The sequence below is a fragment of the Oncorhynchus gorbuscha genome, linkage group LG09, assembly GCF_021184085.1.
Source record: "Oncorhynchus gorbuscha isolate QuinsamMale2020 ecotype Even-year linkage group LG09, OgorEven_v1.0, whole genome shotgun sequence".
Lineage (NCBI taxonomy): Eukaryota > Metazoa > Chordata > Actinopteri > Salmoniformes > Salmonidae > Oncorhynchus > Oncorhynchus gorbuscha.
The window spans coordinates 41,540,303-41,559,489 of NC_060181.1; the positions used below are offsets into that span (position 1 = coordinate 41,540,303).

The 19,187-nt window shown below is 43.8% G+C and overlaps 1 protein-coding gene across 1 annotated transcript; it reads left to right on the forward strand.

Annotated features, from left to right (window-relative positions):
- Positions 1–40: 40 nt before the first annotated feature.
- On the forward strand, positions 41–2,209 carry LOC124044383 (probable thiopurine S-methyltransferase; the record flags this gene model as incomplete). The annotated part of the gene is made up of 4 exons (XM_046364036.1): positions 41–143; positions 622–706; positions 843–975; positions 1,241–2,209. Coding segments are annotated over 4 exons (330 nt in total), but the record flags the coding sequence as incomplete, so codon positions are not given.
- Positions 2,210–19,187: the final 16,978 nt, after the last annotated feature.

Genomic DNA, 19,187 nt, shown 5'->3' on the forward strand with positions numbered 1-19,187 from the left:
GATATTTTATGGGTTAATGGCCTCTGGATGACTCATTATTTATAGCTGCCTGTATGTGTTTGGATGGATAGTGCAAAAGATCACCAAGGACATCAACCACCTGAGCCACCTCCTGTTCACACCGCTATCATCCAGAAGGCGAGGTCAGTATGTGTATTAGGTAGTTGTTGTGGAATTGTTAGATCTCTCGTTAGATATTACTGCACTGTCGGAACTAGAAGCACAAGCATTTCGCTACACTCACATTAACATCTGCTAACCATGTGTATGTGACAAATAACATTTGGTTTGAATTGATCAGCAGTAAAAATGTCAGTTTGGCAATGTGATTGGGTCTGGCATTCCACCCATTTCCTCTGGTGTTATTTTCTTGCTGCCTGAGCGGGTGGAAGGTATTACAGACTGGACGCTCAGGCGTATAGAGTCAGGACTCTGGGAGAATGGGAGCAAGGTTGGAAAGAGGGAGAGATTGGCTCTCAGTACTTATTTTTCGTTTCATATGACTGAATCTCTAGCTGTAGTTCTCAAGGAATTACAGAGTGTAATAATTCAAGATGTGTCTGTCATCTGAATAGGCTTATTGTGTGAAATGACTGAGATGCCTTTCACTGCCTTTTTCAGTGGTACAACATTGCTCATTTTTCTGTGAACGGAAGGGAGTCCGGTTTTTCTTCCCACTGTGTGGGAAAGCCGTTGATATTAAATGGTAGGTTGCGGAAATTCAACACACACACAAACATAATATTACACTTCTATAACCATAGACATGTTTTTTTATTGATTTTTATTTAGAAAGAACTTGTACTTGCCTGAATGATCTCCTCCTACCTGTTGATACGCAGGCTTGCAGATATGGGACACCCAGTTGTTGGTGTGGATATAGCTGAGATGGGTATCAGGCAGTTCTTTGAAGATCAGAAGTTGATCTGTGGTGAAGAAGTGGTCCCAGCAATACCTGGTGCCAAGGTTTACAAGGTATGAAGAAGACCATTGCACTTCGGTTCGCATTCCTGAGGGCCAGTCTCGTTTGCGTGTCCATCCTTCCATCTACTCCTTTTGTGGATCATATTGATTATGCTTTAACTGAAACGTTCAGATGGAAAGCTATCCTTGTACCGGTGTGACCAATACAAATTCTCCATGTAAAGATCATTTGAACAGTAACCCATTTCCCCAACATTTCTTTTGTAAAAGGGTAACATAATATTTTTCTAAATCTATGAACGTTTGTTTTTTTAAGTGCCATTAAGCCACAGAGGCTCCTTGATGGCCATCAATCCACGGGACAAAGAAAAAGTAAGAACACGTGAACTGGACCTCCCTCTGAGATTCAACAAGAAAGCACAGCTTGTTTTGACACAAGTTGCGTCTGTAACAGGTACGCAGCACTGATCATGTCGTCCGTGGACAAGGACTGACGATACCTCTTGGACACTTAAAAAAATAAAATAAAATCTGAATAGTTCAAAGGTAAGATCTTCCCCTGAAATAACAGCTCAAATGATATTTGTCTTCCATTTGTTCTAGATGCATGTGAGTAGCATATTTATTCAAACATACAGTAGAGTATGCGTGTAGTTTATTAACCTTCCATTGTCATTCGTTAACACCTCTCTATATGTCCTCCATTTTATGTGCCTTGTGTAAACAGACTTTCTGGTGAGTTTTATTAATACAATTGTGTTTGTCATTGATAGTACCTTTATTGATATTCCTTTGTATACCTGTCATTGAACTGAATTTGATATTTGACACAAAAACCAATTGAGTGAACTATGAGAAGATATTGTAGGAGAGAATTGTGGCAAGGTAGTTTCACAATATTCATTTGATTTGATATGTATTCCAGGGAGGAGTTGTGATATTGAGTTTATACAGTCTTCAGGTGCTCTCCCAGGCGTGAAGGATAAGGAATGGGGCTTGGATGTCTTCATAGAGAGAGTTCATCTCTTCACCCCAAAGGCCTCATAAACATGATGTCATGGGCTTCTCTGAGAAGAGAGGGAGAGATGTCTGAGCGAAATGGCTCATTGAAAATGATTGTCAGGATATTAGATGTTCTGTGAAGGTTAGATGTTGTTATTAGCTTTGTTGACAGTTTGGAAATGACCTCATGTCGATATATGCCAAGTCAATTCTTTCATGTGGGAAATGAACTGAATTTACAGTGTTTTTGAAATGTCTGGCATTTAAAATAAAATAAAATATACCCGTGTGCCTTTGCTTTTTATTATTTGTATCATAGATATTGTGTCCTGTTGAAGAAAACAATTCTCTACAATGAAAGCAAGGAACATGCATTAGATACTCCACAGCAATTGTTATAATAATTCTGACCTGTCTTGAAATGCATAGGTTCCTCATTGTTAACCAATACATTGGATTCTGCACTTGTCTTTGTTCGCGTGCTGTCACGTTCTGCTCCCCACTAGACACCGATTTGCTGTTGCCTAGATACTAGGGGTGCGTTCGTAAATTCACTCTGGCTATCTACTCCGATTTCAGAGCACTTTCGCCCGAGTGTGCCAGAGTGCAGAATAACTGATGGATTTATGAATGCTCAACACCCGTTGAATATGGACCGTGTCAGTAAACGTCGGCAAAAAAAAGCATAATCAATTGTTGCCAGCAGCACAGTTACAGTCAACAACGCCAACATGAAAACAGCCTAAAAAGCTCTGCTTGGGCGAGATAAATGGGCAGAGAGGTATTATCTCATTTGTCTCTGGAAGAAGACAGCAAAATATCATTTTAGCTTGGGTGCTTGACAGCCGTTGTGAACGCTGGGGTCAACCCTACTCCTCGGCCAGAGCGTCCAGTATGCGCTCTGGACGCTCAGAGAGCGAAACGCTCGGAATTTACCAACGGTCAATCTAACAACGCATCTGACAACGCTCGGAATTTACGAACGCCCAGTGCGCATTCTGAGCGCACTCTTCTGAGCGCACTCTTCTGAGCGCACTCTTCTGAGCGCACTCTTCTGAGCGCACTCTTCTGAGCGCACTCTTCTCTGAGCGCACTCTTCTCTGAGCGCACTCTGACACTCCAGATTGAATTTACCAACACACCCCTAGGCCTACATTATTTGTTAACAAATCGGGGGAGTCAGGGACGAAGATAAGCGTTATTTTATAAAGTATTACGTGCCCGAAGCTACAAAAGAAGGAAACGGTAAGTTTGTAAAAGGTGACAAGGTTGACATAATGTTGCCATTGAGTTTTTGTGAATGTTGCAATGTAGCAATTGTACGATGTGCCACAAATAGAACAACAAACTGCCTGAGAGGGCTCGAATGCAACGTTTTAACAAAGCGAGCACGTGTTTCTGCAATAACGACGCTCACTCGTGAACGTGTTAACGATTCATTTTACAGTAATGACAATGGTTATTTCATATGACCAGATCAGCATACATCCACCTGGGCAATGTAACCGGGATGATGAACACAAGCCCTTGAGGTTAGCAGGTAACAGGCAGCTACAGCAGTAGCAAATGTTACAATATTTTCTGGACTTATTTTTGTGCACAGATTTTTTGCACTATTATTTGGGAAGGTGTATATAAATGTATTTTTTATTTTTATTTAATTCACGTATTAATGATTATGGCAGGTCAGTCACCGCGCAGCAAGGCTGGAGGGGATATATACTAATTTGGTTATTATTAAGAAAATGCTTAGAGCCAATGCGATTAGCAGTTACGTAGATTATACACCACATCTAATACGTCCAGAAATTGTGTGCGGTGGCCAAATCTCCATGCACAAAACATTTCACCTACTGCGCCAAACTATCACTTTAAGTGCTTTGTTTATACAGGAGACGTGGCACTGACCTATAAAGAGGCAGTTGTATGAGGTTAGTACCAAACACCACAGGGTGGGGATTTGACCTTTGCGACTGTATATTCCAGAGGAGATGTTGACTCAACAGAGGCTACTGCTTTGACAGGCAGTACTGTTTAACCAGCGGTGGTGGTATAGTATATCAGGGTTATTATAGGGTAACGTAGCACCCGGTGTGTCTGCATCTAGTACCAGAATAGCTATTATGACCTTACACAAACCCAGATTCTGTGTTTTACTAGCAGCACCTTGAAATAGCGCACTCACGGTCGACAACTCCATTGTGTCCTCCTCCCAGAGCGCCAAGAACCTTGGCGTGATCCTGGACAACACCCTGTCGTTCTCAACTAACATCAAGGCGGTGGCCCGTTCCTGTAGGTTCATGCTCTACAACATCCGCAGAGTACGACCCTGCCTCACACAGGAAGCGGCGCAGGTCCTAATCCAGGCACTTGTCATCTCCCGTCTGGATTACTGCAACTCGCTGTTGGCTGGGCTCCCTGCCTGTGCCATTAAACCCCTTCAACTCATCCAGAACGCCGCAGCCCGTCTGGTGTTCAACCTTCCCAAGTTCTCTCACGTCACCCCGCTCCTCCGTTCTCTCCACTGGCTTCCAGTTGAAGCTCGCATCCGCTACAAGACCATGGTGCTTGCCTACGGAGCTGTGAGGGGAACGGCACCTCAGTACCTCCAGGCTCTGATCAGGCCCTACACCCAAACAAGGGCACTGCGTTCATCCACCTCTGGCCTGCTCGCCTCCCTACCACTGAGGAAGTACAGCTCCCGCTCAGCCCAGTCAAAACTGTTCGCTGCCCTGGCCCCCCCAATGGTGGAACAAACTCCCTCACGACGCCAGGACAGCGGAGTCAATCACCACCTTCCGGAGACACCTGAAACCCCACCTCTTTAAGGAATACCTAGGATAGGTTAAGTAATCCCTCTCACCCCACCCCCCCCCTAAGTTTTAGATGCACTATTGTTAAGTGACTGTCCCACTGGATGTCATAAGGTGAATGCACCAATTTGTAAGTCGCTCTGGATAAGAGCGTCTGCTAAATGACTTAAATGTAAATGTAAATGTAAATGTAAATGTAAATAGGCTGGCTGGCTGGCTGACTGCCTGAATGAATGGATGGATGGATAACTGTACCTTTGTCTCCTGAAGATGGTGCCGACAGCAGTCAACATAAACAAACTAGCTGCACCAATCCAACTGTAGCATTTCAGCTCTGTTTTTCAGGTAACCTTTACCTTTACCTGGCTATCTGCTCGGTCTGTCCCCGTGTCTGTACAGCTTCTTCTGCTGCGTTCATTAGGAAGGACCCGAGTGTTATGCAGGTGAATGAGGACCCAAAAGCGACTTAACAGAAACAGAGTTTATTCCAGTCTTTAACAAAAACGATAATCCTGGATACTATCACAGGTAATGTTCAAACAGGAAAACTGAAACCCTCTAGTCAGTAGAGGGGAACAACAGGAGATGCGACCACAGACTGCAGGTCGCTTCGGGAAGGCGCAGGCCGTAGCTGATATAGACACCTGCTCACACGCAGCATCTGAAGAAGGCAAAAACACGACAGGACGGAACAAGGACACAGTACAGCAAACAAGGATCCGACAAGGACAGAAGCGAAAACAGAGAGAGAAATAGGGACTTAATCAGAGGGCAAAATAGGGAACAGGTGTGAAAGAGTAAATGAGGTAGTTAGGAGAATGAGGAACAGCTGGGAGCAGGAACGGAATGATAGAGAGAGAGAGAGAGAGAGGGAGGGGGAGAGAGAGGGATAGAAAGAGGGAAAGAACCTAATAAGACCAGCAGGGGGAAACGAATAGAAGAGGAAGCACAGGGACAAGACATGACAATCTATGACAAAACATGACAGTACCCCCCACTCACCGAGCGCCTCCTGGCGCACTCGAGGAGGAACCCTGGCGGCAACGGAGGAAATCATCAATCAACGAACGGTCCAGCACGTCCCGAGATGGAACCCAACTCCTCTCCTCAGGACCGTAACCCTCCCAATCCACTAAGTACTGGTGACCACGTCCCCGAGAACGCATGTCCATGATCTTCCGTACCCTGTAAATAGGTGCGCCCTCGACAAGGACGGGGGGAGACGAACGGGGGCGCGAAGAAAAGGCTTGACACAGGAGACATGGAAGACTGGGTGGACGCGACGAAGATGTCGCGGAAGAAGCAGTCGCACTGCGACAGGATTAACGACCTGAGAAACACGGAACGGACCAATGAACCGCGGAGTCCACTTGCGAGAAGCTGTCGTAAGGGGAAGGTTACGAGTGGAAAGCCACACTCTCTGACCGGGACAATACCTAGGACTCTTAATCCTACGTTTATTGGCGGCTCTCACAGTCTGCGCCCTGTAACGGCAAAGTGCAGACCTGACCCTCCTCCAGGTGCGCTCACAACGTTGGACAAAAGCCTGAGCGGAGGGAACGCTGGACTCGGCGAGCTGGGACGAGAACAGAGGAGGCTGGTACCCAAGACTACTCTGAAAAGGAGATAGCCCGGTAGCAGACGAAGGAAGCGAGTTGTGAGCGTATTCTGCCCAGGGGAGCTGTTCTGCCCAAGACGCAGGGTTTCGAAAAGAAAGACTGCGTAATATGCGACCAATCGTCTGATTGGCCCGTTCTGCTTGACCGTTAGACTGGGGATGAAAACCGGAAGAGAGACTGACGGAAGCACCAATCAAACGACAGAACTCCCTCCAAAACTGTGACGTGAATTGCGGACCTCTGTCCGAAACGGCGTCTAACGGGAGGCCATGAATTCTGAACACATTCTCAATGATGATTTGTGCCGTCTCCTTAGCGGAAGGAAGCTTAGCGAGGGGAATAAAATGAGCCGCCTTAGAGAACCTATCGACAACCATAAGAATCACAGTCTTCCCCGCAGACGAAGGCAGACCGGTAATAAAGTCTAAGGCGATGTGAGACCATGGTCGAGAAGGAATGGGAAGCGGTCTGAGATGACCGGCAGGAGGAGAGTTACCTGACTTAGTCTGCGCGCAGTCCGAACAAGCAGCCACGAAACGGCGCGTGTCACGCTCCTGAGTAGGCCACCAAAACCGCTGGCGAATAGAAGCAAGCGTACCCCGAACGCCGGGGTGGCCAGCTAACTTGGCAGAGTGAGCCCACTGAAAAACAGCCAGACGAGTAGAGACAGGAACGAAAAGAAGGTTACTAGGACAAGCGCGCGGCGACGCAATGTGAGTGAGTGCTTGGTTTACCTGTCTCTCAATTCCCCAGACAGTCAACCCGACAACACGCCCTTCAGGGAGAATCCCCTCGGGGTCGGTAGAAGCTACAGAAGAACTGAAGAGACGGGATAAGGCATCAGGCTTGGTGTTCTTATTTCCCGGGCGATAAGAAATAACGAACTCGAAACGAGCGAAAAACAACGCCCAACGAGCTTGACGCGCATTGAGTCGTTTGGCAGAACGGATGTACTCAAGGTTCTTATGGTCAGTCCAAACGACAAAAGGAACGGTCGCCCCCTCCAACCACTGTCGCCATTCGCCTAGGGCTAAGCGGATGGCGAGCAGTTCGCGGTTACCCACATCATAGTTGCGTTCCGACGGCGACAGGCGATGAGAAAAATACGCGCAAGGATGGACCTTATCGTCAGGATGGAAGCGCTGGGACAGAATGGCTCCCACGCCCACCTCTGAAGCGTCAACCTCGACAATGAATTGTTTAGTGACGTCAGGAGTAACAAGGATAGGAGCGGATGTAAAACGCTTCTTGAGGAGATCAAAAGCTCCCTGGGCGGAACCGGACCACTTAAAGCACGTCTTGACAGAAGTAAGGGCTGTGAGAGGGGCTGCCACTTGACCGAAATTACGAATGAAACGCCGATAGAAATTCGCGAAACCGAGAAAGCGCTGCAACTCGACACGTGACTTAGGGACGGGCCAATCGCTGACAGCATGGACCTTAGCGGGATCCATCTGAATGCCTTCAGCGGAAATAACAGAACCGAGAAACCGAGTGACGGAGGAGACATGAAAGGCGCACTTCTCAGCCTTCACATAGAGACAATTCTCTAAAAGGCGCTGGAGTACACGTCGAACGTGTTGAACATGAATCTGGAGTGACGGTGAAAAAATCAGGATATCGTCAAGGTAAACGAAAACAAAGATGTTCAGCATGTCTCTCAGTACATCATTCACTAATGCCTGAAAGACAGCTGGAGCATTAGCGAGACCGAACGGCAGAACCCGGTATTCAAAATGTGAAAGAGGTGTGAAAGAGTAAATGAGGTAGTTAGGAGAATGAGGAACAGCTGGGAGCAGGAACGGAACGATAGAGAGAGAGAGAGAGAGGGAGGGGGAGAGAGAGCGATAGAAAGAGGGAAAGAACCTAATAAGACCAGCAGGGGGAAACGAATAGAAGAGGAAGCACAGGGACAAGACATGACAATCTATGACAAAACATGACACCGAGGGGCATCCAGGAGGAGGTAGGGCTCCTGCTGCGTTCCCCACCCTCAGGAACAGGGTGGAGGCCACAAAGGACAGACCAAAGATGTGTGGGGAGTGGGGGAGGGCTAGGGTGGTGTGGGTGCGTGCGTGGCTATCTATCCACTCCCACATTGAATGTTGAGTTATTTCTATGTTGCAGTAAAGAACCAAATGGTTTGGTTTGGAAAGCCATCTCTGCTTGAATGATGTCTAGCTACCTCCCATCCTATAGGACTCATAGGACTGATTGAGACAGATTTAAGACTTGTCAGATATGAGTGACAGGATGTTTAATGTCAGATCCTAACATCTGACAGACAGTTCTGTAAGTAATTTGAGGTCTATTGTTGTTATGCTGTCAGGTCCAGGCCAAAACAAATTCATGAAAAATCCTACAATGTGATTTTTCTGGAGTTTTTTCTCATTTTGTCTGTCATAGTTGAAGTGTACCTATGATGAAAATTACAGGCCTCTCTCATCTTTTTAAGTGGCAGAACTTGCACAATTGGTGGCTGACTAAATACTTTTTTGCCCCACTGTATACTGTATTTTATCATATTTGTTATTAGAATTACTTTCGCTGGTATTTTAATATAAATCTTGTTAAGGATAGGGGGGCAGTATTTCCCCTTTGGATGCATAGCGTGCCCATAGTGAACTGCATCAAAATCTGTCCTAAATTGCTAATATATGCATATTATTATTATTATTGGATAGAAAACAAATGTTGTATTTCTGTTGACTCCAACATAGCGGAGAAATATTGTTACGTCCGAGCGCCGTCTCAGATTATTGCAATGTTAGGCTTTTTCCGTAACGTAAAAAAAAATGTGACACAGCGGTTGCATTAAGAACCAGTGTATCTTTTTAATTATATGTAGAACATGTATCTTTAGTCAAAGTTTATGATGAGTATTTCTGTTATCTGGCGTAGCTTTCTATAATTCCTCCGGACATTTTGGAGAATTTTCTGAACATGGCATCAATGTAAACCGAAATTTATGGATATAAAATGCATATTATGGAACAAAACATAAATGTACTGTGTAACATGTCATACGACTGTCATCTGATGAAGATTTTCAAGAGGTTAGTGAATGATTTCTTTTTAATACTGCTTTTTGTCATTTTATCTTTTGTGGTACAAAATGGCTGCCTTTTGTATTTGTTTTGGTGGTGGTCTAACATAAATATGTGCTGTGTTTTCGCCGTAAAACATTTAAAAAATCTGACACGCTGGGTAGATGAACAAGGTGTTTATCTTTCATTTGAGGTATTGGACTTGATAATTTAGTTTCTCCTGGCTTAAAACTTTTTAGGGCTGCGATCCCGTTAACGGGATGATATGACAACAGCCAGTGCAGGGCGCCAAATTCAAAACAACAGAAATCTCGTAATTAAAATTCCTCAAACATACATGTATCTTATACCGTTTTAAAGGTAATCTTGTTGTTAATCCCACCACAGTGTCCGATTTCAAATAGGCTTTACGGCGAAAGCACCACAAACGATTATGTTAGGTCACCACCAAGCCACAGAAAAACACAGCCATTTTTCCAGCCAAAGAGAGGAGTCACAAAAAGCACAAATAGAGATACAATTAATCACTAACCTTTGATGATCTTCATCAGATGACACTCATAGAACTTCATGTTACACAATACATGTATGTTTTGTTTGATAAAGTTCATATAAAAAATCTGAGTTTACATTGGAGCGTTACGTTCACTAGTTCCAGAAACATTCAGTGATTTTGCAAAGCCACATCGATTCAACAGAAATACTCATCATAAATGTAGATGATAATACAAGTTATACACATGGAATTATAGATATACCTCTCCTTAATGCAACTGCTGTGTCAGATTTCAAAAAAACTTTACGGAAAAAGCAAACCATGCAATAATCTGAGACGGTGCTCAGAAAATTAGGTACACATAACGCTTGTGCGTTTGGACAAAAGCTTTGGGCAAAAAGTTATATTACAGGTCGAAGAAACATTTCAAATTGAGTATAGACACCTGTCATCCAAGCTACTCAATACTGCCCCTGCAGCCATAAGAACTTAAGGAAATTCTACAGCATTACTCGTGTGATTTTGTCCTCCCACTGTAGGATTGCTCCTCACTCTTATGCCCAAACCCAAACAAATTAATATCTAGTGCCTAGGGAATAGGCACCAGTTTGGAATTGGTCCTCAGTCTTCTGCTTTTCGTCCTCTGACCCTGAGTAAGCTCGTGACCCAACACTTCCCAGTCATGGTGTCCCTGCTGCCGTATCCGCGGGAGAAGGCTCCTTACCTGTTCCACCGCAACAGACTCAAGAATCAGAGCCAGGCCACGCTGTGTATCACAGAGACCCTGATGGATGAGCTCAAAGAGCAGCTGACCTCTGTCAGGTAGCTAACAGTCACAGCACAGGGAGGGAATAGCCCCATCCCAGGTCTGTTTGTGCTGTCTTGCCAACTTCTATGGCCATTGTCATTCCAATTGTTAGCAAGACAGCACAAAGTTCTGGGACCAGGCTAGGGAATAAATGTGTTCGCTATATCAGAAGGTTGAATGGAAGAACAAACTAGAGGTGTAAGAGACTGATAATATTCCCTGGAAACATTCTATTGAACTTCTGAATATCTCTTGTACAGTGCATTCTGAAAGTATTCAGACCCCTTGACCTTTTTCCACATTTTGTTACAGCCTTATTCTAAAATGGATTTAAAAAAACATTTCCCTCAGGAATCAACACCCAATAATGACAAAGCAAAAACTGTTTTTTAGACATTTTTGTAAAGCTCTGTCAGGTTGGATGGGGAGCGGCGTTGCACAGCTATTGTCAGGTCTCTCCCGAGATGTTCGATTCAGTTCGAGACCGGGCTTTGGCTGGGCCACTCAAGGACATTCAGAGACTCATCCCTAAGCCATTGTCTTGGCTGTGTGCTTAGGGCCGTTGTCCTGTTGGAAGGTGAACCGTCACCCTAGTCTGAGGTCCTGAGTGCTCTGGAGCGGTTTTCATCAAGGATCTCTCTGTACTTTGCTCCATTCATCTTTCCCTCGATCCCGACTAGTCTCCCAGTCACTGCCACCAGCATGTTTCACTGTAGGGATGGTGCCAGGTTTCCTCCAGATGGGACACTTGGCATTCAGGCCAAAAACATCAATCTTAGGTTTTTCCAGACCAGAGAATATTGTTTCTCATGGTCTGTGAGTCCTTTAGATGCCTTTTGGCAAACTCTAAGTGGCTTGTCATGTGCCTTTTACTGAGGAGTGGCTTCTGTTTGAACACTCTACCATAAAGACCTGATTGGTGGAGTGCTGCAGAGATGGTTGTCCTTCTGGAAGGTTCCCCCATCTCCACAGATGAACTCTGGAGCTCTGTCAGAGTGACCATTGGGTTTTTGGTCACCTCCCTGACCAAGGCCCTTCTCCCCCGATTGCTTAGCTTGGCCGGGCGACCAGCTCTAGGAAGAGTCTTGGTGGTTCCATTTAAGAAATGGAGACCACTGTGTTCTTTGGGACATTTAATGCAGCAGAAAGGTTTTGGTATCCTTCCCCAGATCTGTGCCTCGACACAACCCTGTCTTGGAGCTCTACGGACAATTATTTCAACCTCATGGCTTGGTTTTTGGTCTGACATGCACTGTCAACTGTGGGACCTTATATAGACAGGTGTGTGCCTTTCCAAACCATGTCCAATCAATTGAATTTACCACAGGTGGACCCCTATCAAGTTGTAGAAGCATTTCAAGGCTGATCAATGGAAACAGGATGCACCGGAGCTCAATTTTGTGTCTCATAGAAAAATCTGTAAATAAGTTATTTCTGTTTTTTATTTTGGATACATTTGCACAAAAAAATTAAAACCCGTTTTCTCTTTGTCATTATGGGGTATTGTGTGTAGACTGATTAGGGGGAAAATGTTTTGAATTCGTTTTAGTATAAGGCTGTAATGTAACAAAATGTGCCAAAGGGAATACTTTCCGAATGCACTGTATTTCCACACCTCTGAACTTATGTCCGTTATGTTTGAACTTTGATATCTGTTTTCCTAGCTTTGGGTTTCTAGGGAAGCCAGCTGCACCACCCTCATGCACAAGGGAGCCAACAACAAGAGGATGATGACGATGAAGACCCCGGCATCCATGTTAGAAGCAGTAAGAGCACCTTCAAACGCAGCAGCCTCAGCCGTACCAATACAGTCGCCTCACGGGCCCCCACAGAGGGAGTGTGTGACGGAGAAGTCCGTCAGTACACTAACACACACACACACACACACATTCATCGCGTCTCCCTGCTCCGTTATTAGCTACATTAACAATGAGAGTTGTATGTACTAAGATAGAGAAGTTAACTCTATCTTAGTACATACATTTCACACTTTATTCTTTCCTCCCGACAGTAAAAGTTCATGGTATAAAGAATATACAGACAAGTGTTCATGTTTAATTTAAGCAACGTTTATTGCACTTATCAATGATATGGATGAGTGCGTTGTTTGTTTGGTTCTGTTCCTCTCTCTCCGTCTCTGTAGCGTCCGGGTATGCTGGGATAAGGACCAGAGCTACAGTAATCGGGATGGCTTTGTAGTGCCTGTCCCGAATGGCTCGTTCATGTGACTGAGCTTATTGGAAGACACTATGTCAGTAGGGTATATTGTATCATGAGAAACGTGTTGCAATGTATATCATTCATGATGTTTAGCTGAGTGGGAAATGTAGGCTTTGATGAAGGTAATTGCTTAAATAATTAGTGCTGGGTATGCTCTGATGGGAGGGGCTTCCCCTACAAAAAGGAGCCTCTCTTTCAGTTCAAGGGGGGGACCATTTTGGATTGAGCTGTTGATGGGGCAGCATTGTTATTTTAATGTGATTTTTTTATAGCTGTCCCATAATGGATACTTCGGATGACAGTACTGTTGTTTTTCTTCCGTATTCACTATGTAAATAAACACCCAGAAGCACAGAGGTACTTTTGCGGGGCCGCCATCTTTTTATTTGATAGAGGTTAGGTTTTTCAGTTTAGCCTTCTGGCCTACTCTACGTGACAGTGTGCCCTCAGACACAGAGTGATAGTATGTGCGCGTTTGTGTGTCTGCGTGTGTGTTTGTGTGCAGTGGTGCATATTTATGATCTTTGTGTTTCATAATTGTCCTTCAATTCGCAAGTGGCTGAATGTATCTCACCAGAGAAAGCATCCAACTGAGCGAAACAGCATCCCTCTGTCTCAGTATGTCTGGCCAAAAAGAGTATGACATTGTTGCCGCCTGTAGCATTGAATTCATTAGCGAGAGAAGCCAGCAAGCATTTGGACTCCCTTGATAATATTTAAATAAAATAATAGCCAATCAGTGTTGAGCTAAACTGAGTGAGCTCTACTGTGAATGGTCCTGGCGCACCAAACAAAAGTGTCAAGTGAAGCCATTTTGGATTTGACTTCACACAAATCATATTGCATCAAAAGCACTGATAGAATTTTAAAAAATTGTTCCATCTCGTTGTGAAGTTGTCCTCCGGTGGCTAGCTAGTTAGATAAAATCGTCCCTTTCCTAAATTAGCCATGGATGGAGATAGGGATTTGGACTTGTGGACTTGGTGTACCAGCCAATGTTTATAACGCCAATTCTGATCCAACCATAAAGTCATACATTGTGCCCCTGCCCTGAGAGGATGGAGGTTCAACATATAACTAGATATATTAGGCTAACGTGAACGAGTTGGCTCATCGTCGGCCATGAAAGTAGGTTAGGCTTGCTGTCATGCCTTTTAGCCTGGTAGCCTAGTCTAGGACAACAAAGACTAAAAGTAGGTCGGCTACTGTATGACAGAGAGGAAGATTGCATAGGCGTTCCTCTACAAGTAGGGTGAATCAACATGTTTTTTCTACTTGTGCGCACACACACACACACACACACACACACACACACACACACACACACACACACACACACACACACACACACACACACACACACACACACACACACACACACACACACACACACACACACACACACACACACACACACACACACACACACACACACACACACTCCAGTACCATGGACATTCAATATTCCATTCACTTAGCTCAATGTAACACAGCTGGTTTTATGCTACTACTTTTCCCTATACCCATCATGAGGCTGCTACAACCTAGTCTATGACTATGAAAGTTTATAATGTAGGTGCCCAGATCGTGCGAATTTTGAGTAATCAAGGTGACAGACAGTGACACATTCAATACCGCCTTGCACAGTCTTGCCTGCATCTAGCTGATCTAGGGTGTAATCATTAGTCCAACAGTTGCAAACAAGAGTTTCTATTGGACAAATTCAGGTATGTTTATCCCCGTTTCGTTCCATTTGCTTTTGTTTAAGAAATGTTTTTCAACAGAATCGAAAGAATGAATACACCCCTGAATACAGTTCACTTTCATAGCAGCCACATAAAAACAGCATGATCACTTTGCATGTTGTACATATAATTCCTTCTCTCAACTGTCTACGGGCTCTCCTCTCACCTTTTTCCTTTCCTTGTGGACTTCAGTGCACACATTAGCTGTGTGACCAGGCGAAAAAACCTTTCCAAGCCAAACCATATCATGCCCTGTAACTGCTACACACAGCCTACATCTTTGTCACAAAATAGTCAACATACCAGAACTAACGCGTTGGTAAACCACCTACAATCATGCAGCACAGTGTACAGTCAGAAAGCAGTTTAGCAGTTAGACCGGTGGCAATAAATTAATACCACCAAAAGCTTACTTTGACTTGGAAGAGGTCCAGTGTTGGATAGCCATAGCCAGCTGCTAGCTAACATAGCAACCCTCTCTGTTTGAGCTGGGTATTTGAGTAAACTAGGTTGTTGCATTCGCTAGCTAAGTGAAGAAAAAAAAATACAACCAAATATAGCTAGCTTTCTCTCTCTCTCTCTGCCTCTCTTTCTCGTTCTCGCTCTCTTGCTTCTTCTTAATCTTGGAAGAAATTCATTTGTTAAAAACAGGTTTGTGTCAACTACTCACCACGTTGTATGCACTGCAGTGTTAGCTAGCTGTAGCTTATGCTTTCAGTACTAGATTCATTCTCTGATCCTTTGATTGGGTGGACACCATCAGTTCATGCTGCAAGAGCTCTGAAAGATTGGGGGACATCCTCCAGAAGTTGTCATAATTACTGTGTAAGTCTTTGGAAGGGGTGAGAACCTTGAGCCTTCTAGGTTTTGTCCTTAGGCTAAAACATGGTGCTGCCTTACAGAGTGCTGCTGAGGCTACTGTAGACCTTCATTGAAAAACTTTCATTGGTCCTCCCCTTCCTCCTCTGAGGAGCCTCCACTGCCCAGCACTGTCAACACGCTGTATTCAACACTTTTATAAGTCCTAAAAGGCACTTCCTTTTCCCACTCAGCACTACAACAAGTACTGCAGCAGTAATGAATGAGTATGAAAGTGTATCTATAGGCTTGCGTTGTTGTTGTTATTATTAGCGGCTTGGGTCATTTTTTTTAACATCAAGGAATATTTCACTTTCTCTGTTCATAGGAGTAACAACATGAATTTGTGCTTGAGGCCGAAATAATGTGGTGCAACTCGAGTTTCACGGTCACCTCAGTCTGCTGCTCTCTCCCTCCTCTGAGATTGACCATCAGCCCAGTAAAATCAAAGCTAATTATTTAAATGTATGCTCACTCAGCTGTGCCTCACAAATAAAACAAGGGATCTATTACCGGTGTGATCATATAGCCTACCTCAAATGTTGAAATATAATGTTTTTAAATGTTCTGAACAACAATGCAGAGGCATGGCAATTCAAGCAAAGACAATATGCAGTGATAATGTATTGGGCCTATAGCCGACTGCACAAACCTCATTGCCATAGTACTGTTTTTAATTAGTTAATGTTGCATAGGCTTCCATTTTTTAAGTTGACTCAAAAAGTGATCTTGAAGTTGGTGACCACTGTTCTAGAGTTTTCTCTGTTAACACTATCAACGTTTCCCTTTACTGTGGCATTTGTGATAGAATCAATGCAATATTAGTCACTTTCAATGCAACTTACTGAAACAAAACTAACTATGCAAGATATTTTGTTGTGGGCAGAACGCATCGGAGTAGGATTCTATTGCATTGACTTGGACAACTCAGCCCGTATTCTACACAGACCGGTGTCACATAAACAATCAGAGCTGCAGTAGGCCTATATGCAAATAGATCCTTGCCATATATGGATCTCTGCCATTCACTTTGAACTGGACTGTGTTTACAGCATGAGTGGTCATGAATAGATGTGCTTGTTTTGAGATCAAAGTGAGAGCTGCATGTAGCCAGGTGTCCACATTTTGTTCATATCCTTTGCTAGTTAGTGAGTTCAATTATAGAACATTTGTAGTCAGCAATAGGGGAGTGATCGCTTCCTACAAGAGCACAAAACGTGTACATTTCTAGAAATCTTTTAAAAGCAAGTCAGGTAAAGAGCATTTTTTTGTCTTAAAGGGGCAGTGTTGTATTTTGAGACAGGCTTGAATAAGCTAAGTAGCCAATAGGCAGAGGGTATTATAATTTGGCCTATTCTCTGTAATAATGGTATGGGAATAATAATGCATTTTATTTTGTTAAGTGGTTTCTTGCATCACAAAACAAAACAACATTTTCAGTCACCTTGTTTGAAGGTGAAGTGGATAAACAGGTTAATGTTAAGCCCTGCATGTTTTTCCCCCAAAAGTCTCATGGAATGTAGGTCTACGTTGAACACCACACCATGGGTGCTACTGTAGGTTGAATGATAGAACAGTTATTTCCATGTTAAAGTGTTATAGGATGCATTTTCTCCATTGTTTTTGATGGTAGGTCACTCTGGTAGGTCTACATTAAGATCAAATAACCACAGTAGCCTACTTGGCCACTGTTAAAACTCTAACCTAAAGTGGGTACAGCCTCAGTGTTCATAGTAAAGCCACGCTGGAAGTTGCACAGAGTTCAACGTTCAATTTTGGGCTCAGCAGAACAGAAATTTGCACCTGGCTATTGATTAATGAAGAAAACAAGAACATTCTGCCATTTGGTTTGCTTAAGATAAGGAGTTTGAAATGATTTATACTTTTACTATTACTTTGATACTTAAGTATATTTTAAGCCAAATACTGTTAGACTTTTACTTTCACTTTTACTTGAGTCATTTTCTATTAAGGTATCTTGACAGTTGTGTACTTTTTTCCACCAATGATTCTGCTCACTGTGTAACTGTTCTCTTCTTGTTGTCTCGGCCTTATATATATCACAGTGGGTTATAGAGGAAAATACGCAATTATCATAGCAGGTTGTAAAACATGGCCTGGCTTTTTTTCCTGTGTGTGTGTGTGTTGAGTTTCACATTGTAGCCATGAACCGAGGCGGAGAGAAATACAGACAATAGCTGCTTTTTCCCAAACATGTGCCCACAGGTTTATTTTTGTATTATTTTTCTCAACATTTAAGACTTTTGCTCTGGGCTATCACTTGAAATATAATTTTTATATCCTGTTTACGGTTTCCCCCAGTAGACTGTCTAAATGTGTTTGGATGTTTGGAACTATTATTATTTGCCACCAGGTGGTGCTGTTGTTTGAGATATAACGAAATGTGATTACCTCTTTCAGTATTACTGTACAATCAATCCATCATTGTATATGGTTCAGTTTCAAAGCATATATAATGATCACAAAATACCATGGCATGTATTCAATGCATCACTATCCTCCGTAAAATGTATAACTGCTAAGTAAATCTCATGCTACAGTATGTAAATCCTGCGTCTTTCATACTGACTTATACATTATATCCATTTGATGTAAGACCGCTGCCATGACTCTTTCCCCCAGGGTGACTTGCATGTCTACCAGTCAGTGCTGCCTGTGTCCTATCCTCGTACAACACAGGGCCATAGCTTCTCAGCATGCTGCGGCTGCACCAGCCACTTGCGCAGAAGGGGCTTTGCCTTCACTCTAATTGGCTGGGTAATCTGGGATGCCAGAGCAAGAGCTAAGCCTTCTCTGGAGACTGGGGGATGGGACCCAGGGTGCAGGGATGGAAGGGGCCGCTGGAGGGAGGCTGGAGGGTGATCCCTCCATGGCTCCTCCTTTACACGGGCTGGATCCGACCGAGAGGGCATGATGGCAGGAGCCAAACCCCCCTATAGATTTCATTCCACCAGCCTTGGCAATGGCTAGGTTGCGCCATGCTCCAGACTCTGAACACAGAAGATTCCCTTAAGAAGTAAGCATGGGGAAGGAGATACAGGGTCACACTTTATATTAAGTTACACAGATACTGTGGGAACAGGGGCCTTTTATTTATTACAATTCAGTCATTGTTTCCAGCCCGTTATCTGCAGTTACCACGTATAGCTAAGTAATGACATAGTGGTTATCAAAGATGATCAGTTTTATTGAGATAGTAGTAAGAGAGAAAAATGACACACGGTATAGGTACTAAGTAACTTGTGGGCCAAATAGTTGCATGGCCGTATGCAAAGTTATCAAAAAAGATAACCCTAAGTTGGTCAATTCTGGTAAGCATTATTATGAGTTCAATATACTCACTCAGAGTTGATGGTGTAGTTAACCTTTCACCATAAAATATCTTTGTCCTGCTACATAATGTTTTGGTTTCGTCTTGCTATAAAAAGCACAACCACATTCAAGAACAACACCCCCAACTTGGAACTATACTCACTAAAAGTTTCTGACAAATAGTTCAATAAATTTCCACAAAGCCTCCTCTATTCTCCATGCATTAGGCCCTTGCTCTGCTCTTCAGAACGTTGCGGTCCTAAAGTCTATGCTCTCTGAAATAGTTTGCAGTTGACGCATATCACCTCTTGTAAAGGACTAG